This window comes from Eulemur rufifrons, chromosome 29, assembly GCF_041146395.1.
Source record: "Eulemur rufifrons isolate Redbay chromosome 29, OSU_ERuf_1, whole genome shotgun sequence".
NCBI lineage: Eukaryota > Metazoa > Chordata > Mammalia > Primates > Lemuridae > Eulemur > Eulemur rufifrons.
The window spans coordinates 71,466,658-71,488,062 of record NC_091011.1 but is presented as its reverse complement, the minus strand read 5'-3'; the positions used below and the strand labels follow the sequence as shown (position 1 = coordinate 71,488,062).

The 21,405-nt window shown below is 38.3% G+C and overlaps 1 protein-coding gene across 4 annotated transcripts in view; it reads left to right on the top strand.

The window, feature by feature from the left end:
• CTTNBP2 (cortactin binding protein 2) overlaps positions 1 to 21,405 on the top strand; it is a 144,241-nt gene that overhangs the window by 69,264 nt on the left and 53,572 nt on the right. For 2 of the 4 annotated variants that reach the window (XM_069461480.1, XM_069461479.1), the window contains exons 4-8: positions 4,832 to 6,313; positions 12,667 to 12,870; positions 14,254 to 14,353; positions 16,369 to 16,519; positions 18,949 to 19,203. In XM_069461480.1, the coding sequence (XP_069317581.1) occupies positions 12,696 to 12,870; positions 14,254 to 14,353; positions 16,369 to 16,519; positions 18,949 to 19,203 (681 nt within the window). In that variant the 5' untranslated portion in view covers positions 4,832 to 6,313; positions 12,667 to 12,695. Of the gene's footprint in view, positions 1 to 4,831; positions 6,477 to 12,666; positions 12,871 to 14,253; positions 14,354 to 16,368; positions 16,520 to 18,948; positions 19,204 to 21,405 lie in introns of all 4 variants that reach the window. The other 2 variants (XM_069461477.1, XM_069461478.1) reach the window with 1 other exon arrangement.

The following is a 21,405-nucleotide window of genomic DNA, read 5'->3' as shown; positions in this document are numbered from 1 at the left end:
GTTGCTGAGATCTTTCTGATTTGTAAGTTTGTCTTTATATCAAATTTGTGAATTTGGGAGACATTTTTTCTTCTAAGATTTTTTTCTTCTAAGATATTTTTCTTTCCTACTCTCTTTTCTCCTTTTGGAACTCTAGTTTTGTGGAATTTAGACTGCTTTATCCTCTGTCCTAGAAATCACTGAGATGCTGTTCATTTTTTTTTGACTCATTTTTTTCTATGCTTTCCCAAGTGGATACTTTCTTTTGCTTTATTTTCAAATTCATTGTCCTTTTTTCCTGCTCTCTCAAATCTGCTATTAAGCCCTTTCAGTAAATTTTGTGTCACTTTAGATGTTATACTTTTCACTTCTAGATTTTCCATTTGGTTCTTATTTTTATAGTTTCCATTTCTATGCCAAGATTCCCCCTCTGCTCACTCATTGACTATATTTTCTTTGAAAGTGTCTGCTTTAAGGTCCTTGTCTGCTAATTTCAATGTGGATCATCTTGGGCCCAGTTTCTCTTGACTACTTTCTCTGGACTACAGATCACTTTTTCTTCTTCTTAATTTCTTTATAGTATGTCTAATAATTTCTTATCATATAGTGGACATTAAGGATGGTATGGTACAGACTCTGGATTCTCTTATCTCCTGAAGAGTTGTATTTTGTTCTAGGAGGCAGTTAACCTGGTTAGATTCATGCTCTAAACTCTTGTCTCCTTGCAATTGGCTACAGCTGAGGTCTTTGCTCAGTTCTCTCAGCCATTGATCAGATACCTTCTGTCATTCTGCGTGGAGTTTGCCTCATAAATGTGTAATTCAAGGACCAACCAAGGATGCTGGTGGAGTTCATAGTGGCAGCCCCAGTCCCACCCCTTTGACTCCTTGAGCCCATAAAACCAGTGCTTGTGCTTGACCCTCTGCTGCCAGGATAAGGAGTGGCCCCAAGTTGAAAAGCTATACAAGGGCAAATCTCACCCAATGCTATTGGCTCCTTTCTAATAGGATGGTTTACTCCTCTCCCATTTCTACCTCTTTTATTGTGCTCAAGAGCCTTTAAAGCATTATTTATTAATGTTTTTCAAGGATTTATAATTATTATCTGCAGGAGATTTAGTCTCGCAAATGTTACTTCTCCATTATTGGAAGTGAAATTTTTTCTGATACACTTTATAATTGTTGAATTATAACCCCTATCTAACTTATAAAAACACCCATCTACAGGTTTAATATGGTCTATTTCCTAGATCATTGTTTACTTGTAATGTGTTTTCAGAGGGAAAAAATAGTGCAAAGTCACACATTTTTAAATAACACAAGTAGCTATTGTATTATGAATTGAAAACTTAACATTTTTTAGTGCCAGGCACTATGTTATGTGTTTTACACGTTGTCTCATTTAATACCATAAAGTAATTATGAGTATTGCTCTATTGTGCAAATAAGGGACCCATACAGAACTGATCTTGAGAGTGATAACTTTCCAAGGTCACACAACTAATAAGTTTGGGATTAGAACTTTGTGCTCTATCTCTTAGTTTTGTAAGCACAAAAACTTTGTCTCTGGACTGAAATGGTCAAGGAATTTTTTTTAATATAAAAATTATTTTTAAAGTATGGGAGTATGTTTACATACTGATTGGCAGGAGCTTGTAGAGAGCCAGATGTTTGGTATTTATAAAGAGCAACATGATAACTGATGGAGCAAGTCCCAGAGGTGACAGGAGAGAATAAAGTTAATTGCTGAAGGAAAGTTCAACATGGAACAGATGGAAGCCTTTCTCCCTCAGGTCGAAGGGAAGGACATGGATTGGTGTGGCTGTAAAAAGCTTATGGGAGGAGATAGGACGTGGGGTGGAGGGGTGAGTTAGTTTGAATTTTCTTGAATAAAGGAGTCTATAAAAGTAGACTGAGAGTCTGTTTGAGTGGTCGTTGGGTGAAGTTTTGGGGAAAGTGGCAGAGGCTTGAAATATCCCCTATAAATAAATGGTAGAGGAAGCTAAACAAAGTCAGATAGAATGATCCACGGTTGGGGCTCAGAGGTTAATTGAGTTTGAAACCATGTCTTTGTAGGTACATCAATTGTGAGGTTTCCCCTGTGCTCTGCTGTCTGTGGCAGGATTAAAAAAGACATGTATTAGTCTGATTTAGGATTTATAAAGCACGAGTGATGGAAGGACAAAGATACAAAAGAATTATGGATGCTTTTATAGTAGTATAGTTTTCTGTATAAATAGCTGAGATTAGCAGTTGCTCTCCAGTTGGAACTCTTTCTTCAATTAGTTTCTGAAGTTTAGGATAAAATTTTTTTTTTTTTTGAAAATGACGTATGATGATCCATAGTGAAGAATTACCGTGGGCAAGATGTGTGCTATGGTGGGAAAGCTTGAGACGAGTAGTAGAACCCAGAGCGAATGCCACGATTCTGACACTCATTAGCGGGATGACATCCGGGAAATCACTAATGTGGCCTCCAGTTAGTTGTTTTGTAAAATGAGGGTAGCTCTTAAAATTCTTCACCTTCAGAGGTTAATTATGAAACTCATATTTTAAAAATAAACTGAAAATTGACCTAGTTTGTGCTTTTTCTTACGTTACTGTAAGAATTTTTTTGTTGTTGGGATTAATATAAAATACATTTTAAAACTTCTTAGTAGTTCTAATTTTGTGTATGTCTTCTAACAGCAGTCTATTGGTGTGTTTCAGAAGAGTTAATTGTGTGTTAGCCAATAAGTCAAATTTTCTACAAGATACCCACATGTATAAAATACTCATGTAAATATAGTATATGACCACACTATTGTTACCCAAGTCTTACCTAATCTACTTAAGAAGTAACCCCCAAAATTTTGTACGGTAGAATAGAGTATATGTGTAATTATTCTTGAAGAATTATCTATATCTATATCTATATTCCTGACATATATTTAGGGGACCCATCCCAGTGCTATTCAGCAAACTGCTCATCAAAGCTGGAAGCATTCCAAAGTAAATAAATAGTATCTCTGACATCTAGTTTGGGCTATGTGAGCTCCCTTCTTCTCCGTTTAGTCACATGACTGTTTTCTGTGAGGGGGATGGAGTAGTGGATTTTCACAACAGGGTAAGGAACAGGGAGCACATCCTCATAATTGAGATCACAAGAGTGTTTTCTTCCTCTGTTATTGCTAAAATCTGACTTAAATAAGCACTGACTCTCTTGAGAGGATATTTGTGTTTAACACCTAGAAGAGAATACAAGTCCTTTCCATGTCTTTAATCATGTCTCTAACCTCTGTGAACCATAAAGCCCTTTATCGACCACCAGGGGAATGTTTCTCTAGTGGGCAGGTGAGGTGTTGTGGGCCAATCTGGCTCCTGCATCCTGGCTCTGGATGTGTCATTTGTCCTTCATGAGCCCCTCATGATGGATGCTCCTCTTGAGAGAAGTGAGAAACCTACAGGGACGTGTTAGAATAGTGCAGTTATAAGGCTGCCCATGTACTCAGAAAGACCCATCAGTGTTTGGAAGTTTGTTGTTTTTGGGGAACTATGTTAATTTCATTCATTCATGCATTCCACAATTTATTAAGCACCACTGTGTGCCAGTACTAGCATTCTGGGTCTTGAGGACACAGTCCCTGCCTTCATGAAGTCACATTCTATGGGGGCACAAGGGTACTAAGCAAAGGACGATAAACACAAGGGTGGGAGGGACGGTTATTTTCAACGGGGTGGTGAGGGAAGGAAGGCCTCCCTGTAAAGGTGACAGTTAAGTCCTAAAGGAAGTAAAGCAGCCAGCCTCTTGTGATGTTGGGTGCTTTTGTGCATATTAGAAAACCCCATCTAGAGAAAGAAAGGTTTTTAAAAGCTCCTTCTCTCTCTAGGTTGATCAATTAGAAAAACGTTTCTTCTCTGGAAAGCACCAATCCTAGGGGCCTATGGTAAGCAGACGGTGCCTTTTTGTGAAGGAAAAGGCACCCCCCTCTCTAGGCAGATGCAGCCCCATTCCTGGGCAAACACTTAATGGGTAGGGAAGGAATAGAGTTTTGCCCCCACTCATCCTTCTGCTGGTCACCCTTGTGCAGCGCATACGCTGCTTAGCGCAGGAGCTCCATGAGAAGGTGTGTGGTGGAATTCTAGACAGAGAGCACAGCAAGGTCAAAGACCCTGAGGCAGGACCATGTGCAAGAAACACCAGGGAAGCCAAGGCAGCTACTGGAGCGAGCAGGATCAAAGTAGGAGACAAGGTCAGGCTTTGGGTTCACTGACGCTGATTATAGTATAACACAATTCTTTAGCTCTTTATAGTTTTCAAAGAACTTTCATATACGATTTTATAGGATTTCTACAACCTGTGATAAGAAGCTCAAAGAAGTTACATTACGTAGCTAAGTAATACAGTCGGCAATATAGGGGCTTAGAATTTAACCTGAAGTCCTCTGCTTTTAGCACTTCTCATGACACTGCACGTCAGAGATGAGTTCGTAATTTTAGAGCACTAAACCTTTTCTATATCACCAGCTTCCTTACAGAGCTCTATTTTTATGAAAACAGACTCTTCTGAACTCTGTACTGTGATCTGAAGCATCCAATTATTGTTCTCTTTTTCTGTAGTTAAACTCCAATAGATTAAAAAATTCTCTATTGTAATTTAGATGTTTTCCATAAACTCATTTACACATATTTTCTCATCTTAATGGGTCTTTTAAATATTATCTGATCACAACACTTTTTGAAAATGTGGCATTTTTGCTAACCCGAACCATGTAATTGTTAGAAAATTAATTTAAAAATCTCACACAAAGCACTTCTTTGGTGAAAAGAAAAGTGCGTGTATTAATCGGGGTTTTCCTGTGAATTTCTTTCAGCTGGAAATGGAAAAGCTCCAGCTACAAGCCCTGGAGCAAGAGCACAAGAAGCTGGCTGCCCGCCTGGAGGAGGAGCGGGGCAAGAACAAGCAGGTGGTCCTCATGCTGGTGAAGGAGTGCAAACAGCTCTCGGGCAAAGTCATCGAGGAGGCCCAGAAGCTAGAGGAAGTCATGGCCAAACTGGAAGAGGAGAAGAAAAAGACGAATGAATTAGAAGAGGAACTCTCCGCCGAGAAACGGAGAAGCACAGAAATGGAAGCCCAGATGGAAAAACAGCTCTCCGAGTTTGATACCGAACGGGAACAGCTTCGTGCCAAGCTGAACCGAGAAGAAGCACACACCACTGACCTCAAAGAGGAGATAGACAAGATGAAGAAGATGATCGAGCAGCTGAAAAGGGGAAGTGACAGCAAACCAAGCCTCTCTCTCCCACGCAAGACAAAAGATAGGCGTTCGGTTTCCATATCTGTGGGAACAGAAGGGCCTCTGACGAGGTCTGTCGCTTGCCAGACAGACCTGGCGGTAGAAAGCACTGAGCACGTGAAGAAGTCACCTCTGACTGTACCTGTAAAGCCTTCCCCCGGGAGCTCGAAAGGGAGCGTGGGCGCCAACGCCGCGCTGGTCAGACCCGGGATTGACAGGCAGGCTTCCCACGGGGACTTGATCGGCGCCTCTCTGCCCACTGTCCCACCTGCGAGTGCAAACAGAATCGAGGAAAACGGACCGAGCACGGGCTCCCCTCCAGATCTAACGAGCAGCGCCGCCCCCCTGCCCAGCAGCGCCGCGCAGAGCCCGGCTGCGGCCCCGCACGGCCTCCCGCCCGCGCACGGTTCACAGTCGGGTTCGCAGTCGCCGTGCGCCAGCGCGCCCCCGCACTCCGCGCCCCCGCACCCCGGCCTGAACCCGCGCGTCCAGGCAGCTCGATTTCGATTTCAGGGCAATGCTAATGACCCAGACCAAAACGGAAATACTACCCAAAGTCCTCCTTCGAGAGACGTCTCTCCGACGAGTCGTGACAACCTAGTGGCCAAACAACTCGCTCGCAATACTGTGACCCAAGCACTGTCGAGATTTACAAGCCCTCCAGTGGGTGCCGCCCCAAGGCCCGGAGCGTCCCCCACAGGGGACGTTGGCACCCACCCTCCGGTCGGTCGGACCAGTTTAAAGACTCCCGGTGTAGCTCGAGTTGACAGAGGAAATCCTCCTCCTATCCCTCCAAAAAAGCCAGGGCTCTCCCAAACTCCTTCTCCACCACACCCCCAACTCAAGGTTATTATGGATAGCAGCAGGGCCTCCAACGCAGGGGCCAAAGTTGATAACAAAACTGTGGCTTCGCCTCCTTCCAGTTTGCCACAAGGGAACAGGGTAATAAGTGAGGAGAACCTCCCTAAATCATCCTCCCCTCAGCTGCCACCAAAACCATCCATAGATTTAACTGTGGCACCCGCAGGCTGTGCTGTCTCAGCCCTGGCCACGTCTCAGGTGGGTGCCTGGCCTGCTGAAACCCCTGGACTGAACCAACCTGCATGTTCAGACAGTTCCCTTGTCATTCCTACCACCGCTGCCTTTCGCTCTTCCATAAACCCCGTTAGTGCCTCATCCTGTAGACCAGGTGCCTCAGACAGCCTCCTGGTAACAGCATCAGGTAAAGGGATTGAAATATTATACCCTGTTTTAAAGAATGTGGCCTGTCCTCTCACTTGCCTTAAGTTCCTTCACATTGCTTTAGAAACTTTTTTATTTTTTAATTTGGTACATTTTTCCCCCTATTTCTTTCCTCTCTTTTTTTGCATTTTCCTTTAAAGACTCCGGGGTATGGTGATTCATCTTGCTATACGACTTGCGGGTTTGTTACGCTAAGTGCTTTCTGTTTTTAAAATAACCTGAAAAGAGTGGCTTGAAGCACGTGAAGACCATTAATTTAAAGAGACAAAAAATTTACATGAGAGGAAAGAATATTCTTTCTTCTCAGATATTTATCTTACAAGACTCAGTATCAGTGAGTTATCAGATAGTGTGTGTTCAGTTCTATCTCTTCTGAGATGAAATTAGAAACTTAGAAGTGATTATTAATACTAGCCTGGATTATCAGATTAATTAAATTTGTTCTAGAATTGGGATATTCTAAGTTTTAATACCAGTTTGTATTTAAGGTTATTTTTTGACCCTCAAAAATGGAGTGTGAATCTTTATAAATCTAAGTTTATTTCAAAAGCTATGTACCCCATTTAGAGCTGTCATCTTCCAACAGTTGAGCACAGATGGATAACATAGCATGTGGACTATATTACAGAAGGTTTCCATTTCAGATGTGGTTTATGAAGTCACTGAATCTGGGACTCTTGAACAAAGAGCTGGGTTTTTTCCCTTTTGTGATACTGTGCTAGGGGAAGCATTGCTTTTTATTGACATGACTGGATTAGTTCACTGAGCAAACGTGGCTCTAAAATAATGGTATGGTGCCAAAGTTCTGGTAAAGCTTTGGAGAAGTCTCTCCTACCATGGGATCTTAGTGGTTAGTAGAGACCGTTGGTTCTAATGAGAGGGAACTTTAAGAATTAAAGGAAGGTTTGAATAATGTTACTTTTAAAGCTTAGAAGGGAGAGTGTGGATGAGAAAAACAGCACTAGCTAATTATCAGGTAATGAAAGCAGTGCACCAGAATTTATAAGCTGTTTCCTTGAGATTAAGCTGTTTGTGAGGCTGTATCCCTACTTTGAGGGGCAAAATTGAGAATTGGAAACAGAATTGGATTTTGACATTAGATCTGCTTTGAAATCTAGGCTCTGCCATTTGCAACTGTGTGTTTTTGGTGACTTTTCTTGAACTTAGCAAGACTTTTCTTCTTTACTGTGGAGCTTATGCTACTCATATAGGGGAAGGTAGCTGTTAGGAGGATCAAATGCTGTCATATATGGGAGGGCATGGTATTGAGCTTAGAACAACATAATCAATAAAGAGAGGTGATGTCACTGCTTCAATGATGGTGTTACTTAAGGCATTTTTGAGAAGTTGCTTTAGAATTGACTTTACTCTTATTTTGTGATGTCTTTACAGACAGTCAGCTTTCCATATTTTTGATAGAAAATGGTTTTAATGAGCTGGGCAGACCTTCTCATGACCTAAAATAAGCTGGCCATTTCTCAGTAATTAAATCTACCCCCAGAAAAGGAATTTTTGCTACCATTCAGGAGAATCAGAGAATGACCTGTAAGATCTTTGGGCAACTATGAAGCACAAGTTCCAAAAATGTGTGGAGCAGGGGCAAGGATATTAACGTAAATGCCTAGATCATAAAATAGAAACTTTGCAGGAGATAGAAGTTTTGTCATTTTTTTTTTTTTAAATACAAAGCCATCTTTATTTTGATATCATGAGACTTTGCCAGTTGTTGCCTTGGTCATTACTGCGGTCCAGGGTCCAGCTGCAAATGTCCTTTGGTTTCAATAGAGAAGCTTTAAAACCAAGATATATGACTGAGGAGCATTTTATCAGCAGGATTTTAAGTTGATTTTTAAAGTGGACAATTCCTAATCTATTATATATTTGCCAGAATGACCTGCCTAGGATACAGTGGAATTTTTTATAAAAGAGCCATAACTCTTCTGAAAAATTCTCTTTGCTTGTGTCTGGAGAACAAAAGAATATATAAATAGTAGACCAAAGAAATAGCAGCCACTGAAGATAAGTGAAACTGGTTTCTTAGTTTCTATTCTCTGATTTTTGCAACGTGGCCGAAGTGTTCTCAGAGCTGCAGGATCACCTTTGGTAGAATAACAGGACTCTAGCATCATTTGATTATTAGATGTGGCTTATTAGGGAAGAATGTCCTTAGTCATTCAGTAAGTGTTGACTGAGCAACTAGTCGCTTTGGGGAATGGAAATGTTATTACACTTATATGATGGGGAGGTATAACGGTATAACTCTACTGTGGATATAGGTCAGCCTGAACTTACCAAATGAGATATAGGATTTCAAATCGGTTTTCCATTTAGATTGCCCCTCTTTTTGCCGCCATGACCATTGGAACCAGGAAGCACCAGAGCTCCCTCCATCCTGCTTCCTAACCTGTCTGTGCCTGGGTGAGCTTGTGCCTCTCCGGGTCGTGAGCCTACTGAAGGGTATTAACCTTCTCAATAGCCACTAATAACCACTGGAGTTGCCAAGGGCAGAGCATGGGGACAGAGCACATCTGCCAAATACCTGGCAGATGTCTATTCCAATGTCAGTGACCAATGAGCACTGCACTGAGTGTAAAAAGGCAGGATTAGTCCATTTCTGCCTCTTTCTAGTTATCACCCTAAGGAACAAATTGTCTCCGAGCCATTAGCTTTTGCATTTAAAAATGAAAGCATTGAATCTCCCCCAATAATAATAATATTTTCAAACAAAAAAGATTTCTTAAACTTGCCTGATGAACTTTCAAGCAACAGTTCACTACCTCTCCCTCCTTGGAGAACCACTAGATCCATAATCTTTCAAAATCTAGAATTCTGTATTTTCATGTCAGCTTGTATCTATGACAGTTATGCCTAAATTAAAGCACCAAGGAGAATTAGAATGACAGAAGTTACCATTTTAATGAACTGCATTGTAAATTACCCTAACACTACTGGCAACTTTTATGGCCAAATGTTAAATTTTTAAATAACGTTTTAAATTCTAAATGAATTAGAATTTCTTGTTCTTCCTGAACTTGTCAAGTGAACACATTTCAAATGTTAGATGGACAGAAGCCTAAATTGAAAATCATGGTAGGCAACTGAGTTCCCATACTCTTGGAAATTTTTTTCTCTCTTTTTTTAATTTGATACCTTTTACTTAATTTGGTTCATACTTTTTTCCTTTTACATATCTTTTAAAAAATTATTCTCCATATGATTGGCTTAAAGGCAAATCAGAAAACAAGAATGATCTGGGCTATGACATTAACCTCTCTACCCTCTGAAGCTGATGCCGGAAGCTGTTCTCAACACCTCTTCCCTCTGCTAGTGCATGTTTGGTCTGTTCCCTTCCTCATGGCATGTTGTGCAAGATGCTCACCTTTACTAATGTTTGCATACGACACTGCAAAGCTGAATGACCTTTTGCTAACGTCATTAGAGTAGCTGTATGGATATAGGTCTGTTCTGTCATTATTTAACTAGTTAACTAAATATTACCATTCTTATTGTTGGGAATTTCAGATGAACAATATAGTCTCATGGTGAAGTTTTATCTCATATTTATAGTAGGATTTATTAAAACAAGCTTGTCTGTGCTAGAGAAAATTTGGAAATGATAGTGAAGATATAAAATTTATTCAAAGTTTAAGAATATTTGATATTTATAAAGCATTTCTCTTTTGTAAAGACTTTAAAAATATGATTGCAGTCCTCTAAGAAAATAAGGAAACCAATATATCACCTGTAGTTCTGTATAAAAGAAAGAGAACTATAAGACTCTTGAATGGTCTAAAGATTGAGAAAAAAGTTTGAATGAAACTTATTTTTAAAAAATAGGGTTTCCCAGGAAATTATAGCCATAATTGAATATTTCCATGTAAAGCAGTTGAAAAATATATGTATATTTAAATTGTCCCCCCTCCAAGCCTAGAATTGTGGTGAAAAAAAGAAAAGTGAAAACAAAACCCAAAAGAATAGCAAACCACTTAATATACATGTGTTGGGGCCAGGCATGGTCACTGATGCCTGTAATCCCAGCCCTTTGAGAAGCCAAGGAGGGGGAATGGCTTGAGGCCAGGAGTTTGAGACCAGCCTGGGCAACATAGCAAGACCCTGTCTCAAAAAAAAAAAAAAAAAAAAAGCCAGGCCTTGTGTGTGCCTGTAGTCCCAGCTACTTGGGAGGCTGAGGCAGGAGCATCACTAGAGCCCAGGCATTTGAGGTTGCTGTGAACTATGATCACGCCACTCTACTCCAGCCTGTGTGACAGAACAAGACCCCGTCTCTTTAAAAAAAAAAAAAAAAAAAGTGTGCGTGTGTGTGTGTGTGTGTGTGTGTATTGGTATTCATAAAAGAATATCAATAACCAAGACCCCTTGGATGTGATCTAAAGGTGGGGAGGTGGAGAGAGAGAGAGGCTGACAGTGTGAACCATATTCCCTCCTGTTCCACAGAGGACTATACTGTGATGCCTTCGTATTGCCTGTTTGCTTTGCAGTCAAGGTTTCATACCTTGGTGTTTATAATTTCTCTGTTTATCATTCATTTCTAATAAGTACTGATTTAATTTTTGTGGGCCTGTTTTTTTGTTTGTTTGTTTTTAAGAAAATACAAAAGGTAAAATGTACCAGAGAGGAGCCTTCTTGTAAGTATGAAGTAAAAATACTACTTTTGTAAGAAGAGCTAATGAATATCAATGGAAAAATATTGTAAAGTTTAGATAAATATTGAATTTTATGAACATTTTAATTTTATGTCACTAGTCCTAATAGGATAAAAATAATAAATTCATAAATTCAAATAATTGACTATGAAGATATATCCAGCTTTATTAAGCAGTGTAGTTTCAATTGTATAATTAGCTTTGTTTTTTAATAAAGAATTTAAAAAATACTGAGAAATTCCTTTGATATGTACCCTTTTAATATTGATTAAAATAATTTAAGGCCAATAATTTAGAATTTAATCATAATAATTGAGTATTACATATTAATCTGATACATACCTAGAATATTATCCTGATACCAATGTGCAGGGAATATAAAATATCCATCTATTGTATCTTACAAAGAGATGTTACCATGTCTATGTAGAAAGTGTGCCCTGAGGAATGAATATGTGTGCAGATGTACTAGTTACTTAGAGGTATTAGGACCCTGTAAGGAAAGAAAAGAAAATGACTTATTTTGAAAGTTCACTGTATTTAAGCCTAAAATACACAAATATTTCACATTAAATAAACATTTTTACTTTACTGTTTTTACAGCCTTTTGATCAAGGAAGAATTCAGAAAATTTTCCATGCTATATGCAGCCGACTTCACACACTTAACAGATTCTCTTCCAAAGCTGCTAAATACTGATGAGAAATATCTAACTATGATAACTTATGATTTTTGTTAAAGCTGTATAGTAGAGGATTCAGTTTTGTTGGCTGATTAAAAGTTGGTTAGGCATGTTGTAAAGATGGCCAGATGATTACAGTCTTCTAAATTGTGTATTATTTATGCTACTGTATTCTGGATCCAATTATGTATGTTGTATTTCTATTACCTCCTAATACTGAATAGTAATTGGCCCCCATTTTTTTTTTATTCCCAAATAAGTGAATTCAAGGAATGTGAATAAACTCCTTGACCATATTTGGTCCATCTTAATGTTTATGTAAATGGTTTACATAAAATGTATAATTAAGTACCTTGGAAACATTGTTGAAAAAGAAAAATCTCTATTTCTTACAATTATTTCTGTCTTATACCTAATAATATCAGTTCACTTTTTCAGATTGATATTGAAATTGAGGAAACTTTTATATAATTTTAAAATTCAAATTGTTTTGAAATGCTAAAAAGGAATTTGAACTTTTAAAAATGAGATAGCCATCCTAGTTTCCTAAAACCAGTTCCCAGTTTAACACTTATCTGTTCAAGACTGACAACTAAAAATAATTTGTCACCATGTGTGTTAATTTAATTAGCAGCAGATATAAGATCTGAAATAACAGTACAGATTCATGCTAAGTAAATATTAACAGATTGATAATGTTAGAAACCGCATAATCCTCTAGGGATACATGTTCACATGTCTGTGTGTGCATAATTCAGAAAGGAAAGGGTAATATCTGTCTCTTGTTCTTGCTCCTACTCTCTAACAAGGGTCACTTTAACCTACAGGCTGGTCACCCTCCCTAACCCCTTTGCTAATGAGTGGTGGTCCTGCCCCCCTGGCTGGCAGGCCCACCCTTCTTCAGCAAGCTGCTGCCCAGGGAAATGTCACTTTATTATCAATGCTGCTTAATGAAGAAGGACTGGACATTAATTACTCCTGTGAAGATGGCCATTCTGCCTTGTATTCTGCTGCTAAGAATGGACATACAGGTAAAAATGGGGAGAACTTATCTCATTATACCACACACTTGTGAAAGATGGAAAGTCAAAAGCACTTGTAACCATTGTTATGAGCAAAAGGTTCATTTTGATTATTATTTTCTCTTACAGGCAATAGTGGATAATTTTTTTACATGAGATTTAAAGTTTTTATAAACATTAAAAATCCAAATTGTGCAGTTCCTTAATTTAAAATTTCACTGCAGCTGGTAAAAAGTAATCTTTGCTTTATGCACCATGAAATGTCTTGTGCATGGAGAAATTTGGGGTCTAGTAATTGTGAAGCACATTTTAGAATAAAGCCCTCCATCTGTTCTCATTTTGGTCAGGACAGGATAGATCTCATTTGTCTGTTAGAAATACCTGATGTGTGAGAAAGTCAAAGCATCGAGGCTTTAATGCTACATGCTACAGAGAGGGAAAGTTTTACTAGTTAGTAAAGGTCACGGTCTAAAATTGTTCTGTAGCTAGAACAATTTATAGTTATTGAGTTTTTTAAGAGAACTGAGAAGTTACATAACTATAAAAAGCATATCAATGAGGACTGGGACTTATTCTGGTTCTTTAAAATGCAAATCCTGTAGTCAAATATACTAAAACATATGGTAGTACAGAAAAAGATGATTTGACCGCAAATGCAAAGTCAAAGAGCATTGCATATGTGAGCCATATGATTGTCGATTAATTCAGATAAATGGAAGATTCTAGTGAGCTAAGGATAGTTTATTATTTTTAAAGTACTTTAGAATTCTTCATAACACTGTAGGGATTTTCTGTAATATAGAGAAATTAAATCTAGTACGTCACATGAGGAATGTGACAGCTGGGTGATATTTATGCCTGAGTTAGGTGTCTTTCTGTGGGCTCTCCTTTATCCTCATTCATGCAGTTAAGTGTAGGATGACCACCATAAAAAAGCATTTTAAAGATTAAATTAAACATCACATAAAGTCAGAATTTAACTATTTAAATATGAAGAATGGCATTTCGATTTGGTAAATGAATTTGGTTCTCCATCCAAGTACATTATTTTCTGGCATAGGCTGGTGGAAAAATCTGGTAAAGCATTTTCTGACACATGACATTCCTTCTACTCATCAGCAACTCTTCCCAAAGCATATGCGTGCACACACATACACATACACACAAATCACATCTTAGTTTTTGAGTCTGGGGTATTATAATCTTTGGAAAAAGAGGCTGCTTTCCCTGTAAAATAGTCTGCAGGGTCTCATGTCCACCATGATAGCATTGTCAGATTAACTGTGCAGGGAGAGGCCCTTTGGGTTTAGAATCTATCTATAGAGTGTATAGAATTTGGCTCATCCTGACTCCAAATGGGGAATTTACATGGCTTTCTATTAAAATCCACAGACTGTGTGAGATTGCTGCTGAATGCAGAAGCCCAAGTCAATGCTGCTGATAAAAATGGCTTCACACCCTTGTGTGCTGCAGCTGCTCAGGGACATTTCGAGTAAGTGATGCTCTTAATTCTTTTTTTTTCTTCCCCCTATGGAAAGAGCCTCTTTTTAAAATTTGCACACATATTCTAGTTCTGGCCAAATGTGTAAACTAGTGCTTAAAATCCATTGGCAAATAAATTCACTGACCGTATTTGGTATTTGAGGATTTAAATGCAAAGTAGGATCCTAAATTTGCTCTTCTTAATAAGAGTTAAGTATTTATGTTTGAGGGAAGCAAAGGGAGCTATGCTGTGACCAAACTGCACGCAAATGAATGTGCTTCTGAAGAAGATAATCTGTAGCTATCTACACATATATCGTGAGATAGGAGACTACTGAGAAGTTTGTTGTTCACTGTTTGCTACCACTCCAACCTCCCAAATCTTTTTCTTACTTATGATGGTATTAAAAGTAAAACATAGGATTATATTATCTGCAATAATCTTAACTTCCTAGTGGTAATTTACTCAGTATCTAATCCTAATTATTCATCTTGTTTTACTATTTAAAAAAAATTGAAGCAGGAATTTTACATACTGAAAATCATTTGAGCATAAGACCAAGGAAAGCCTATTCATTAAAATAACTTTTAATTTAACTAATGAATTCTGCAGGAGCTTACTAAGTCAGATACAAGCATGACTTTTTAAAATTAAAAGTCATATTTTAATAAAATAGGAAATAGCTAAGTAGCTTTCTTTGCCCATGCTGAAATGGCAGGTTGTAGGGAATGAAAGCTGTTCTCAAATTTTACATCCAACTGTCCTGATAGAAATGTTTTTTAACAAATTATCGAATTCTTGAAATGAGAGTTTTAGGGTTCATATCAATCTTATTCATTACAAGCATAAATTTTTAAAGATTCACAAAGCATTTTTATTTATTTATTTGTTCTTCAGTGCTAAGATATATCTCACCACCCCAAGTTTGTTATTGAGAACCATAGTCACTGATTTTGCTGTTACTTTTTGGATGTATCTCGAGTCCTCCAGAAGGGATTTCTCCTTCTGAGCTATGCTTTTACCTGTACCTGTCATTGGGTAATCTGTAGGTCCACTTGCTTGGAAAGTATAATAGTTACAGGAATGGAGGCATAGACAGCCTTGCAAAAAGGAAGAACCCTGGGGAAATCCAGGGATCAATTAATGTAAATGTGTATGACACACATATGTCATGTCACTTATTTTCAAAATAGATATATAAATCATATACTCCCAAGGAAAACAAAAAATATGCATCTGACTTAAAACAAAGATGAAGTGAATTGTTCCTTAATTTGATTATGATTTAGCCCTCTTTTCTAAGTTTATTCTCAACTAATTTTACAAACTCAGGCTCTGGATGTTTAGCTACGTAGTTACTAAATGTAGCAAAGTCTTGACTTTACCTCATTTCTTTCCTCCTTGATTCTGGGCCAGTGAGTTTCTGCTTAGCTGTCTTTTTCATCATCAACTAGCCCCTCTTCAGGAGACAGGACAACCTCTGCTGTCTTTTCTCCCCAAGGCAATCCTTTCCTCAGCCTTTCTGCTGCCTTTTATAGAGGAGGCACATGGTGCCCTGCTGTCTATGCTATTTATAATTATTTTATTTTCTCAAGTGAAAATCTCAGAATGACTCACCAGCCTGACTTTTTTCAAGGTTCCAACTATTTTGAACCCAAAAAATATGTATGTATCAAGTACAGTTAAACCATTCATCCCAATAAGTTAAACATATTCCAAAGACTCCAGTTTTACAAGTTAGTTACAAGAAGTGTCATAAAGCAGGTATTAGCACTTGATCAAACCTACTATTTTAAATCTTCATTACAGTAATTTAGTTTTGTGATTGAATTATACTTTTTAGCCTTGTGAAAAAATAATATTCATATAATAAGATCCATAGTAACTAATATATATCAATAAAAATAATTGATGTATATAAAGATGCAGAATTGCTTTAGTATTTTCTATATTTAATGTCAGTCATGTGGGGCTTCAGAGGTCAAACTCAGTTTTTATGTAATTAACCATAATCTTGCATTTAGGTGTGTAGAATTATTAATTGCATATGATGCTCACATTAATCATGCTGCTGATGGAGGACAGACTCCTCTATACCTGGCCTGTAAAAATGGAAATAAAGAATGTATTAAACTCTTGTTGGAAGCTGGAACTGACCGAAGTGTAAAAACCAGAGTGAGTACCAATTTGGGTTTTGTTTTTTTTTTCCTACATATGTAATTTACAGTGTGTCTCCGAACTCTACAGCTAGAAAAACAAAATATGTTAAAATATAGGTTCCTTTATTTTGTTTTGCTTGTAGGATTTTCAATGTATCTAACCTCTGTTTGAATCTGTTCCTTGCTAATTAAAAGTCTTGTCCATTTAGCCTTTAACCTAGTCCTTTACCCTGTGAGCCTCAGATTATTCATCTGTAAAACAGGAAAACAAATACTGTGTTTCTGACTATTTTCAGATTTAGGGCAGACAATGGAGGCATGTTTTTATTTATTCAACAAATAATAATCTTAGATTCTGGATTTCCTGATGCAGTTTCCCCAAAGAGAACCAACAGTTTAATTAATGATTTAGGCAGGAATATAATAAACTAGGTATGAACATGACTCTTATTAATAGAGCTTTTGTTTTATAAAAAAATCTATTTATTTTGGGTTTTCCCATTTATTTTTTGAAAATCTGAGAAAATAGTTTAGTTTTACATTTCTTCATGTTACTTTATATATTTTATCTAAGTAATCTGTGGTGTTACACACATTCATTGTAAAATTCTGTCTTATAGATGAAAAATAAATGAATTTTATATCACCAAACTGAAGAAAAGTAGCATATCACAAAAATTTAAATCACATCCTAAGTTAGAGAACACAGAAATCTATCCTCTCAAGCTAGTTGTGGATGAGCAGAACGAAATCTTTGCAAGTATAGATGCTCAAAAGTCTAGAGATAAACAATATAATAGAGAGGATCTTAAGGGAATAATTATGTCTTGTGTCTTTTAATAAGAAAGTATCAAAGGAGACTAGGAAATTGAAAGTTTTTTTCAGGAATGGCCACATGACCTTTGTAGCATAAATTAGGCAAGGTCAAAAGCATTATACCCTGTACCTGTATAAGACTGCTACTCAAGAAAAGGTGTCTACAACCCAGCACAGGACAAACCGTGAAACAGCTTTACCTGATTGGAGCACCAAGACTACACACAGCATTCCAGTTACTGCCCAGCCACGGTCTTGTGTTAGCCAAGTGGACTTTATTGGTATGAGTTACAGAACCAGAGGAAAAGCCACATCATAAAGGGACAGCTTTAGCAAGTGATCAGATGACTTATAGCCTAATTTTAGATTGTTCCCATTTATTGTCTCTCTCTCTCTGTCTTCTACCCCATTACTTAAAAAAAAAAAAAAAAAAAAAAGTGTGCTATAGCTCAGCAGTCTCCAACCTTTTTGGCACCAGGGACCATTTTCATGGAAGACAATTTTTCTACAGACCAGGGGTGATGGTGGATGGTTTCAGGATGATTCAAGCTCATTACACTTATCGTGCACTTTATTATTATTACATTGTAATATATGATGAAATAATTATACACCTCACCATAGGTTGGGGACCCCTACATAGCTCACTGAAATATATTTAGTATAGCAATAAGAAGGCGGATCCATCTCTAGGTAGTAATGAAAGACTATAGATAGAACCAAGGTTTTCCCTAGAATAGTGTTTGTCAAACTTTAGTGCATCGGAATCACCTGGAGGGTTTGTTAAAACACATTGGTAGACCCCACCTCCAGGGTTGCTGATTGAGTAGATCTGAGGTGAGGCTTAAGAATTTGTATTTCTAACCAGTTCCCAGGCAGTACTGATGCTGCCAGTCTGGGGGCCACACCTGAGAACCACTGCCCTAGAAGAGAGTTCTGCGTCTACTCTAGCAGCCAACTAAGTGAGCGATCGAGGCTTCAAAGTAATGTGTTCTAGAAAATGGACCCAGTAATTTTGGTTGGAACATTTTCTAAGCTTGTAATGATCAGTATCCCTCTGCGATCATAGACAGCCAGTGAAATTACTTGGCTTTGTTTTTTCCTGCATGTCTACCTTTTCCCTATTCTGGATCTTTCCTTCCGGAATGGTTGGCATAAAATGTTAAGATCACTAGAGTTAGGGCACTGCCTTATAAGTAAAACTGGCTTGTAAGAGCATTCTTTTAGCACTTTCCTAGTAACATTATTCTTCGATATAAATGTTTTTTAAAAAAAATCTTTTTAGGCTAAAGTTTGTTTTCTTTCTTGATATTAAATTGAGATTCTGGTTTATCGTACATAATGTTCAGTTATGATGGGCATGGGAAGTACCTGTTCGCTCCAAGTGGTTAACTGGCATGTGGAAATGGTTACAAAATAGCCAATATGAGTCATAGCAGGGGAAAATATTGTAACTGACAGAGGCCAGAGAACTACACTGAACTCATCAGTGATATTCAGGATTAGAATGCCTGCTTTTCCCAGCCCAGTGGTCCATGCCCAGGAACATTTTAAAGGTGAACTTTCAATAACACTGTTCTCAATGGTATTGTTGTTATCAAACCTTTCCCCTGGTCATTTTATTTTCAGGATGGCTGGACACCAGTTCATGCAGCTGTGGACACTGGTAATGTGGACAGCCTCAAGCTTCTGATGTATCACGGAGCACCAGCTCATGGGAACTCTTTGAATGAGGAGGAGCCTGAGTCAGATGCCTCTGACTTAGATGAAGGAGAAGAGAGTTCTGAAGGCAAATCTAAGCCTGTTGTTCCTGCAGAACTCATTAACCACGCTGACAGAGAAGGCTGGACTGCTGCCCATATTGCTGCTTCCAAAGGTTTTAAGGTGTGTCTGCTAGCAGCTGGCCTCCTCATGCAGTTGTAATTTGATGAGTGACAAAGTTGTCTGCTATGAATTGAGTGTATTGAAGAATTGGAGGTGGAATGATACCATTGCAGATGTTAGCTACTAGTACATATTGATGTTTTTCCTATCCAGCAGATATTTATGATCAAGGGTATGATAGACTTTTAATAAAAATCATTGCATTTGGAGTTTGTTAATAAGAAATAGGAGAGTAATCACAATTGGAGAAAAAGATTGGTATTGATTTAGTCCACTGGGTTGCTCACTTCAGTACCAAGGCCACACTAGTAGTTAGAGGCAGGGCCAGGCTCCATGGCTGCCCATATTGCTGCAGAGTTCATGTTCTTGTCCTTGTACCCTCAGCTGCCAGACTTACACCCTACCTGTACTGCCTTATTGATATCTTAGAGGGAGCTCTGGATTTCACTCATCAATAGAGTACAAAAAGATTTTGATTATTAGAGAAATAGTATAACAGGCCATTCACTCATACTGTTTCCATTTAAATAGCTTTAGCATTAATATGCTTTAGTAATAATAAGTTATTAGGAAGCTTTGGAGTGCAAGGCACTGTGTGTGCCAACATTCGCAACAATCATTTCTGCCATCAGGTAACCACTAGTCCAGTGGCAAATATGCAGGGTACAAGACCGGAGTAGGAAAAGAGAAGCACAAAAAGTGAACACAAGAGTAATAGACATGTGGTTGGAACAGTATAAAAATGCAGTTGTTGTGGGAAAAAGAAAGAAAACATACATATTTGAAAGGGCAGAGCTGCAGGAATGTTAGGCTCAGGAACGGCTCATTCTGGAGAAGATGGAAATTATTTTGAGCTTTGCATGGGGGGAGGGTTAAACGTGCCAGTCACCACTGAGAAAGGAGAGTAGTTGAGGTGGAAGGAGCAGTAGGAACAAACATGTGCAAGTAGGGAGGTGGATAACAGCCCCATTGGAGCTAATGGACAGTGGTGCAAAATCAGACCGGACTGGGAGTTTCATGGTAGGCCATGGGACTTTCAATGATATGCTAAGTAGTCTGGTCTTAATTTAATAGTCACAGCAAAAAGCCATTGAAAGATTTTGAACACAAAAGCAAAATAATCAGCTCTACAATTTACATAGATTAATTTAGCAAAAACATTAGAAGATTTTGTATTATGAAAGAAAATGGTGGCAGGAAGAGATATTAGGTGAAAGATGATGAGAACAGTGGAAATAATGAAAGATACTAGAAATGTCCCAGAATTAAACGCAGATTAAACATGGGAAATGTGAGCACTGAACAGAAAGAAATAGTGACGTTCCCAGAAAGAGCAAAGAAAAGGCATCATTGTGCTCAGGAAAAGACAATGTGGTTTTAGACATGCCAAATTGCAGTGCTGTGATTTGTTCATCCAGATGGAGATGGCTAGAGATTGTGTATTTAGAGCTCCTGGTTCAGTAACTTCCTGTTACTGTGATCTTTGACAGAAGCTGTTCATTTTGGACTTTTGTTTTTAAAAAATGAAAAAAAGGCACGATTGAATTCAATGTGGAGGTATTGTATTGGTAGTAGTTTTTTGTGGTTTTCCACTTTACCCTTTAACAAAAAAGATACATCAATTCTGGGAACTCGATATATATGGATTGATTTGAATAGAATGCAACAGCATTCGACATAAAAGCTTTTAGGGGACAAAGATGGGAAATAGGAATAGTTTAAATTTGAAAATGTGCAGTTAAGTGAGGACTGTGAGGCTCATTTGGTGGTAGAGAGGTGCATGGAAAGGGTAGGTTGAAACCTCCCTCCACCCTCTTAAGAGAAACTCTCTGAGTGTAGTGTGGGATGTTAAGGATAGGAGTGGGCTGTGCCTGGAGGCAAAGAAACAAAACAAACCCTGGCCTCCTTGATCCAGGAGGCTCAGCTGCTGAACAGGGAGAGGAGCCCAGTGTCCAGGGTGAGTTACCCTTCAGATTGTGATGCTGCCCAGCTCCTTAATTTCAAACTCTTTAATTAGTTCAGGTGTTCTTATGATCAAAGACGATATCTTCACTGATATCAATGGCTCTGGCAGGCAGTGGATGCTCTGTCACTGTTGAGTAGAGGGAAGTATGACCTCTTTCTCTGATAGGCTATGACTCTTCTGTATTCTTTGACTCTAGGAAGCATAAGATAAATGTTGGACAAGAAAAGAGAGATTTT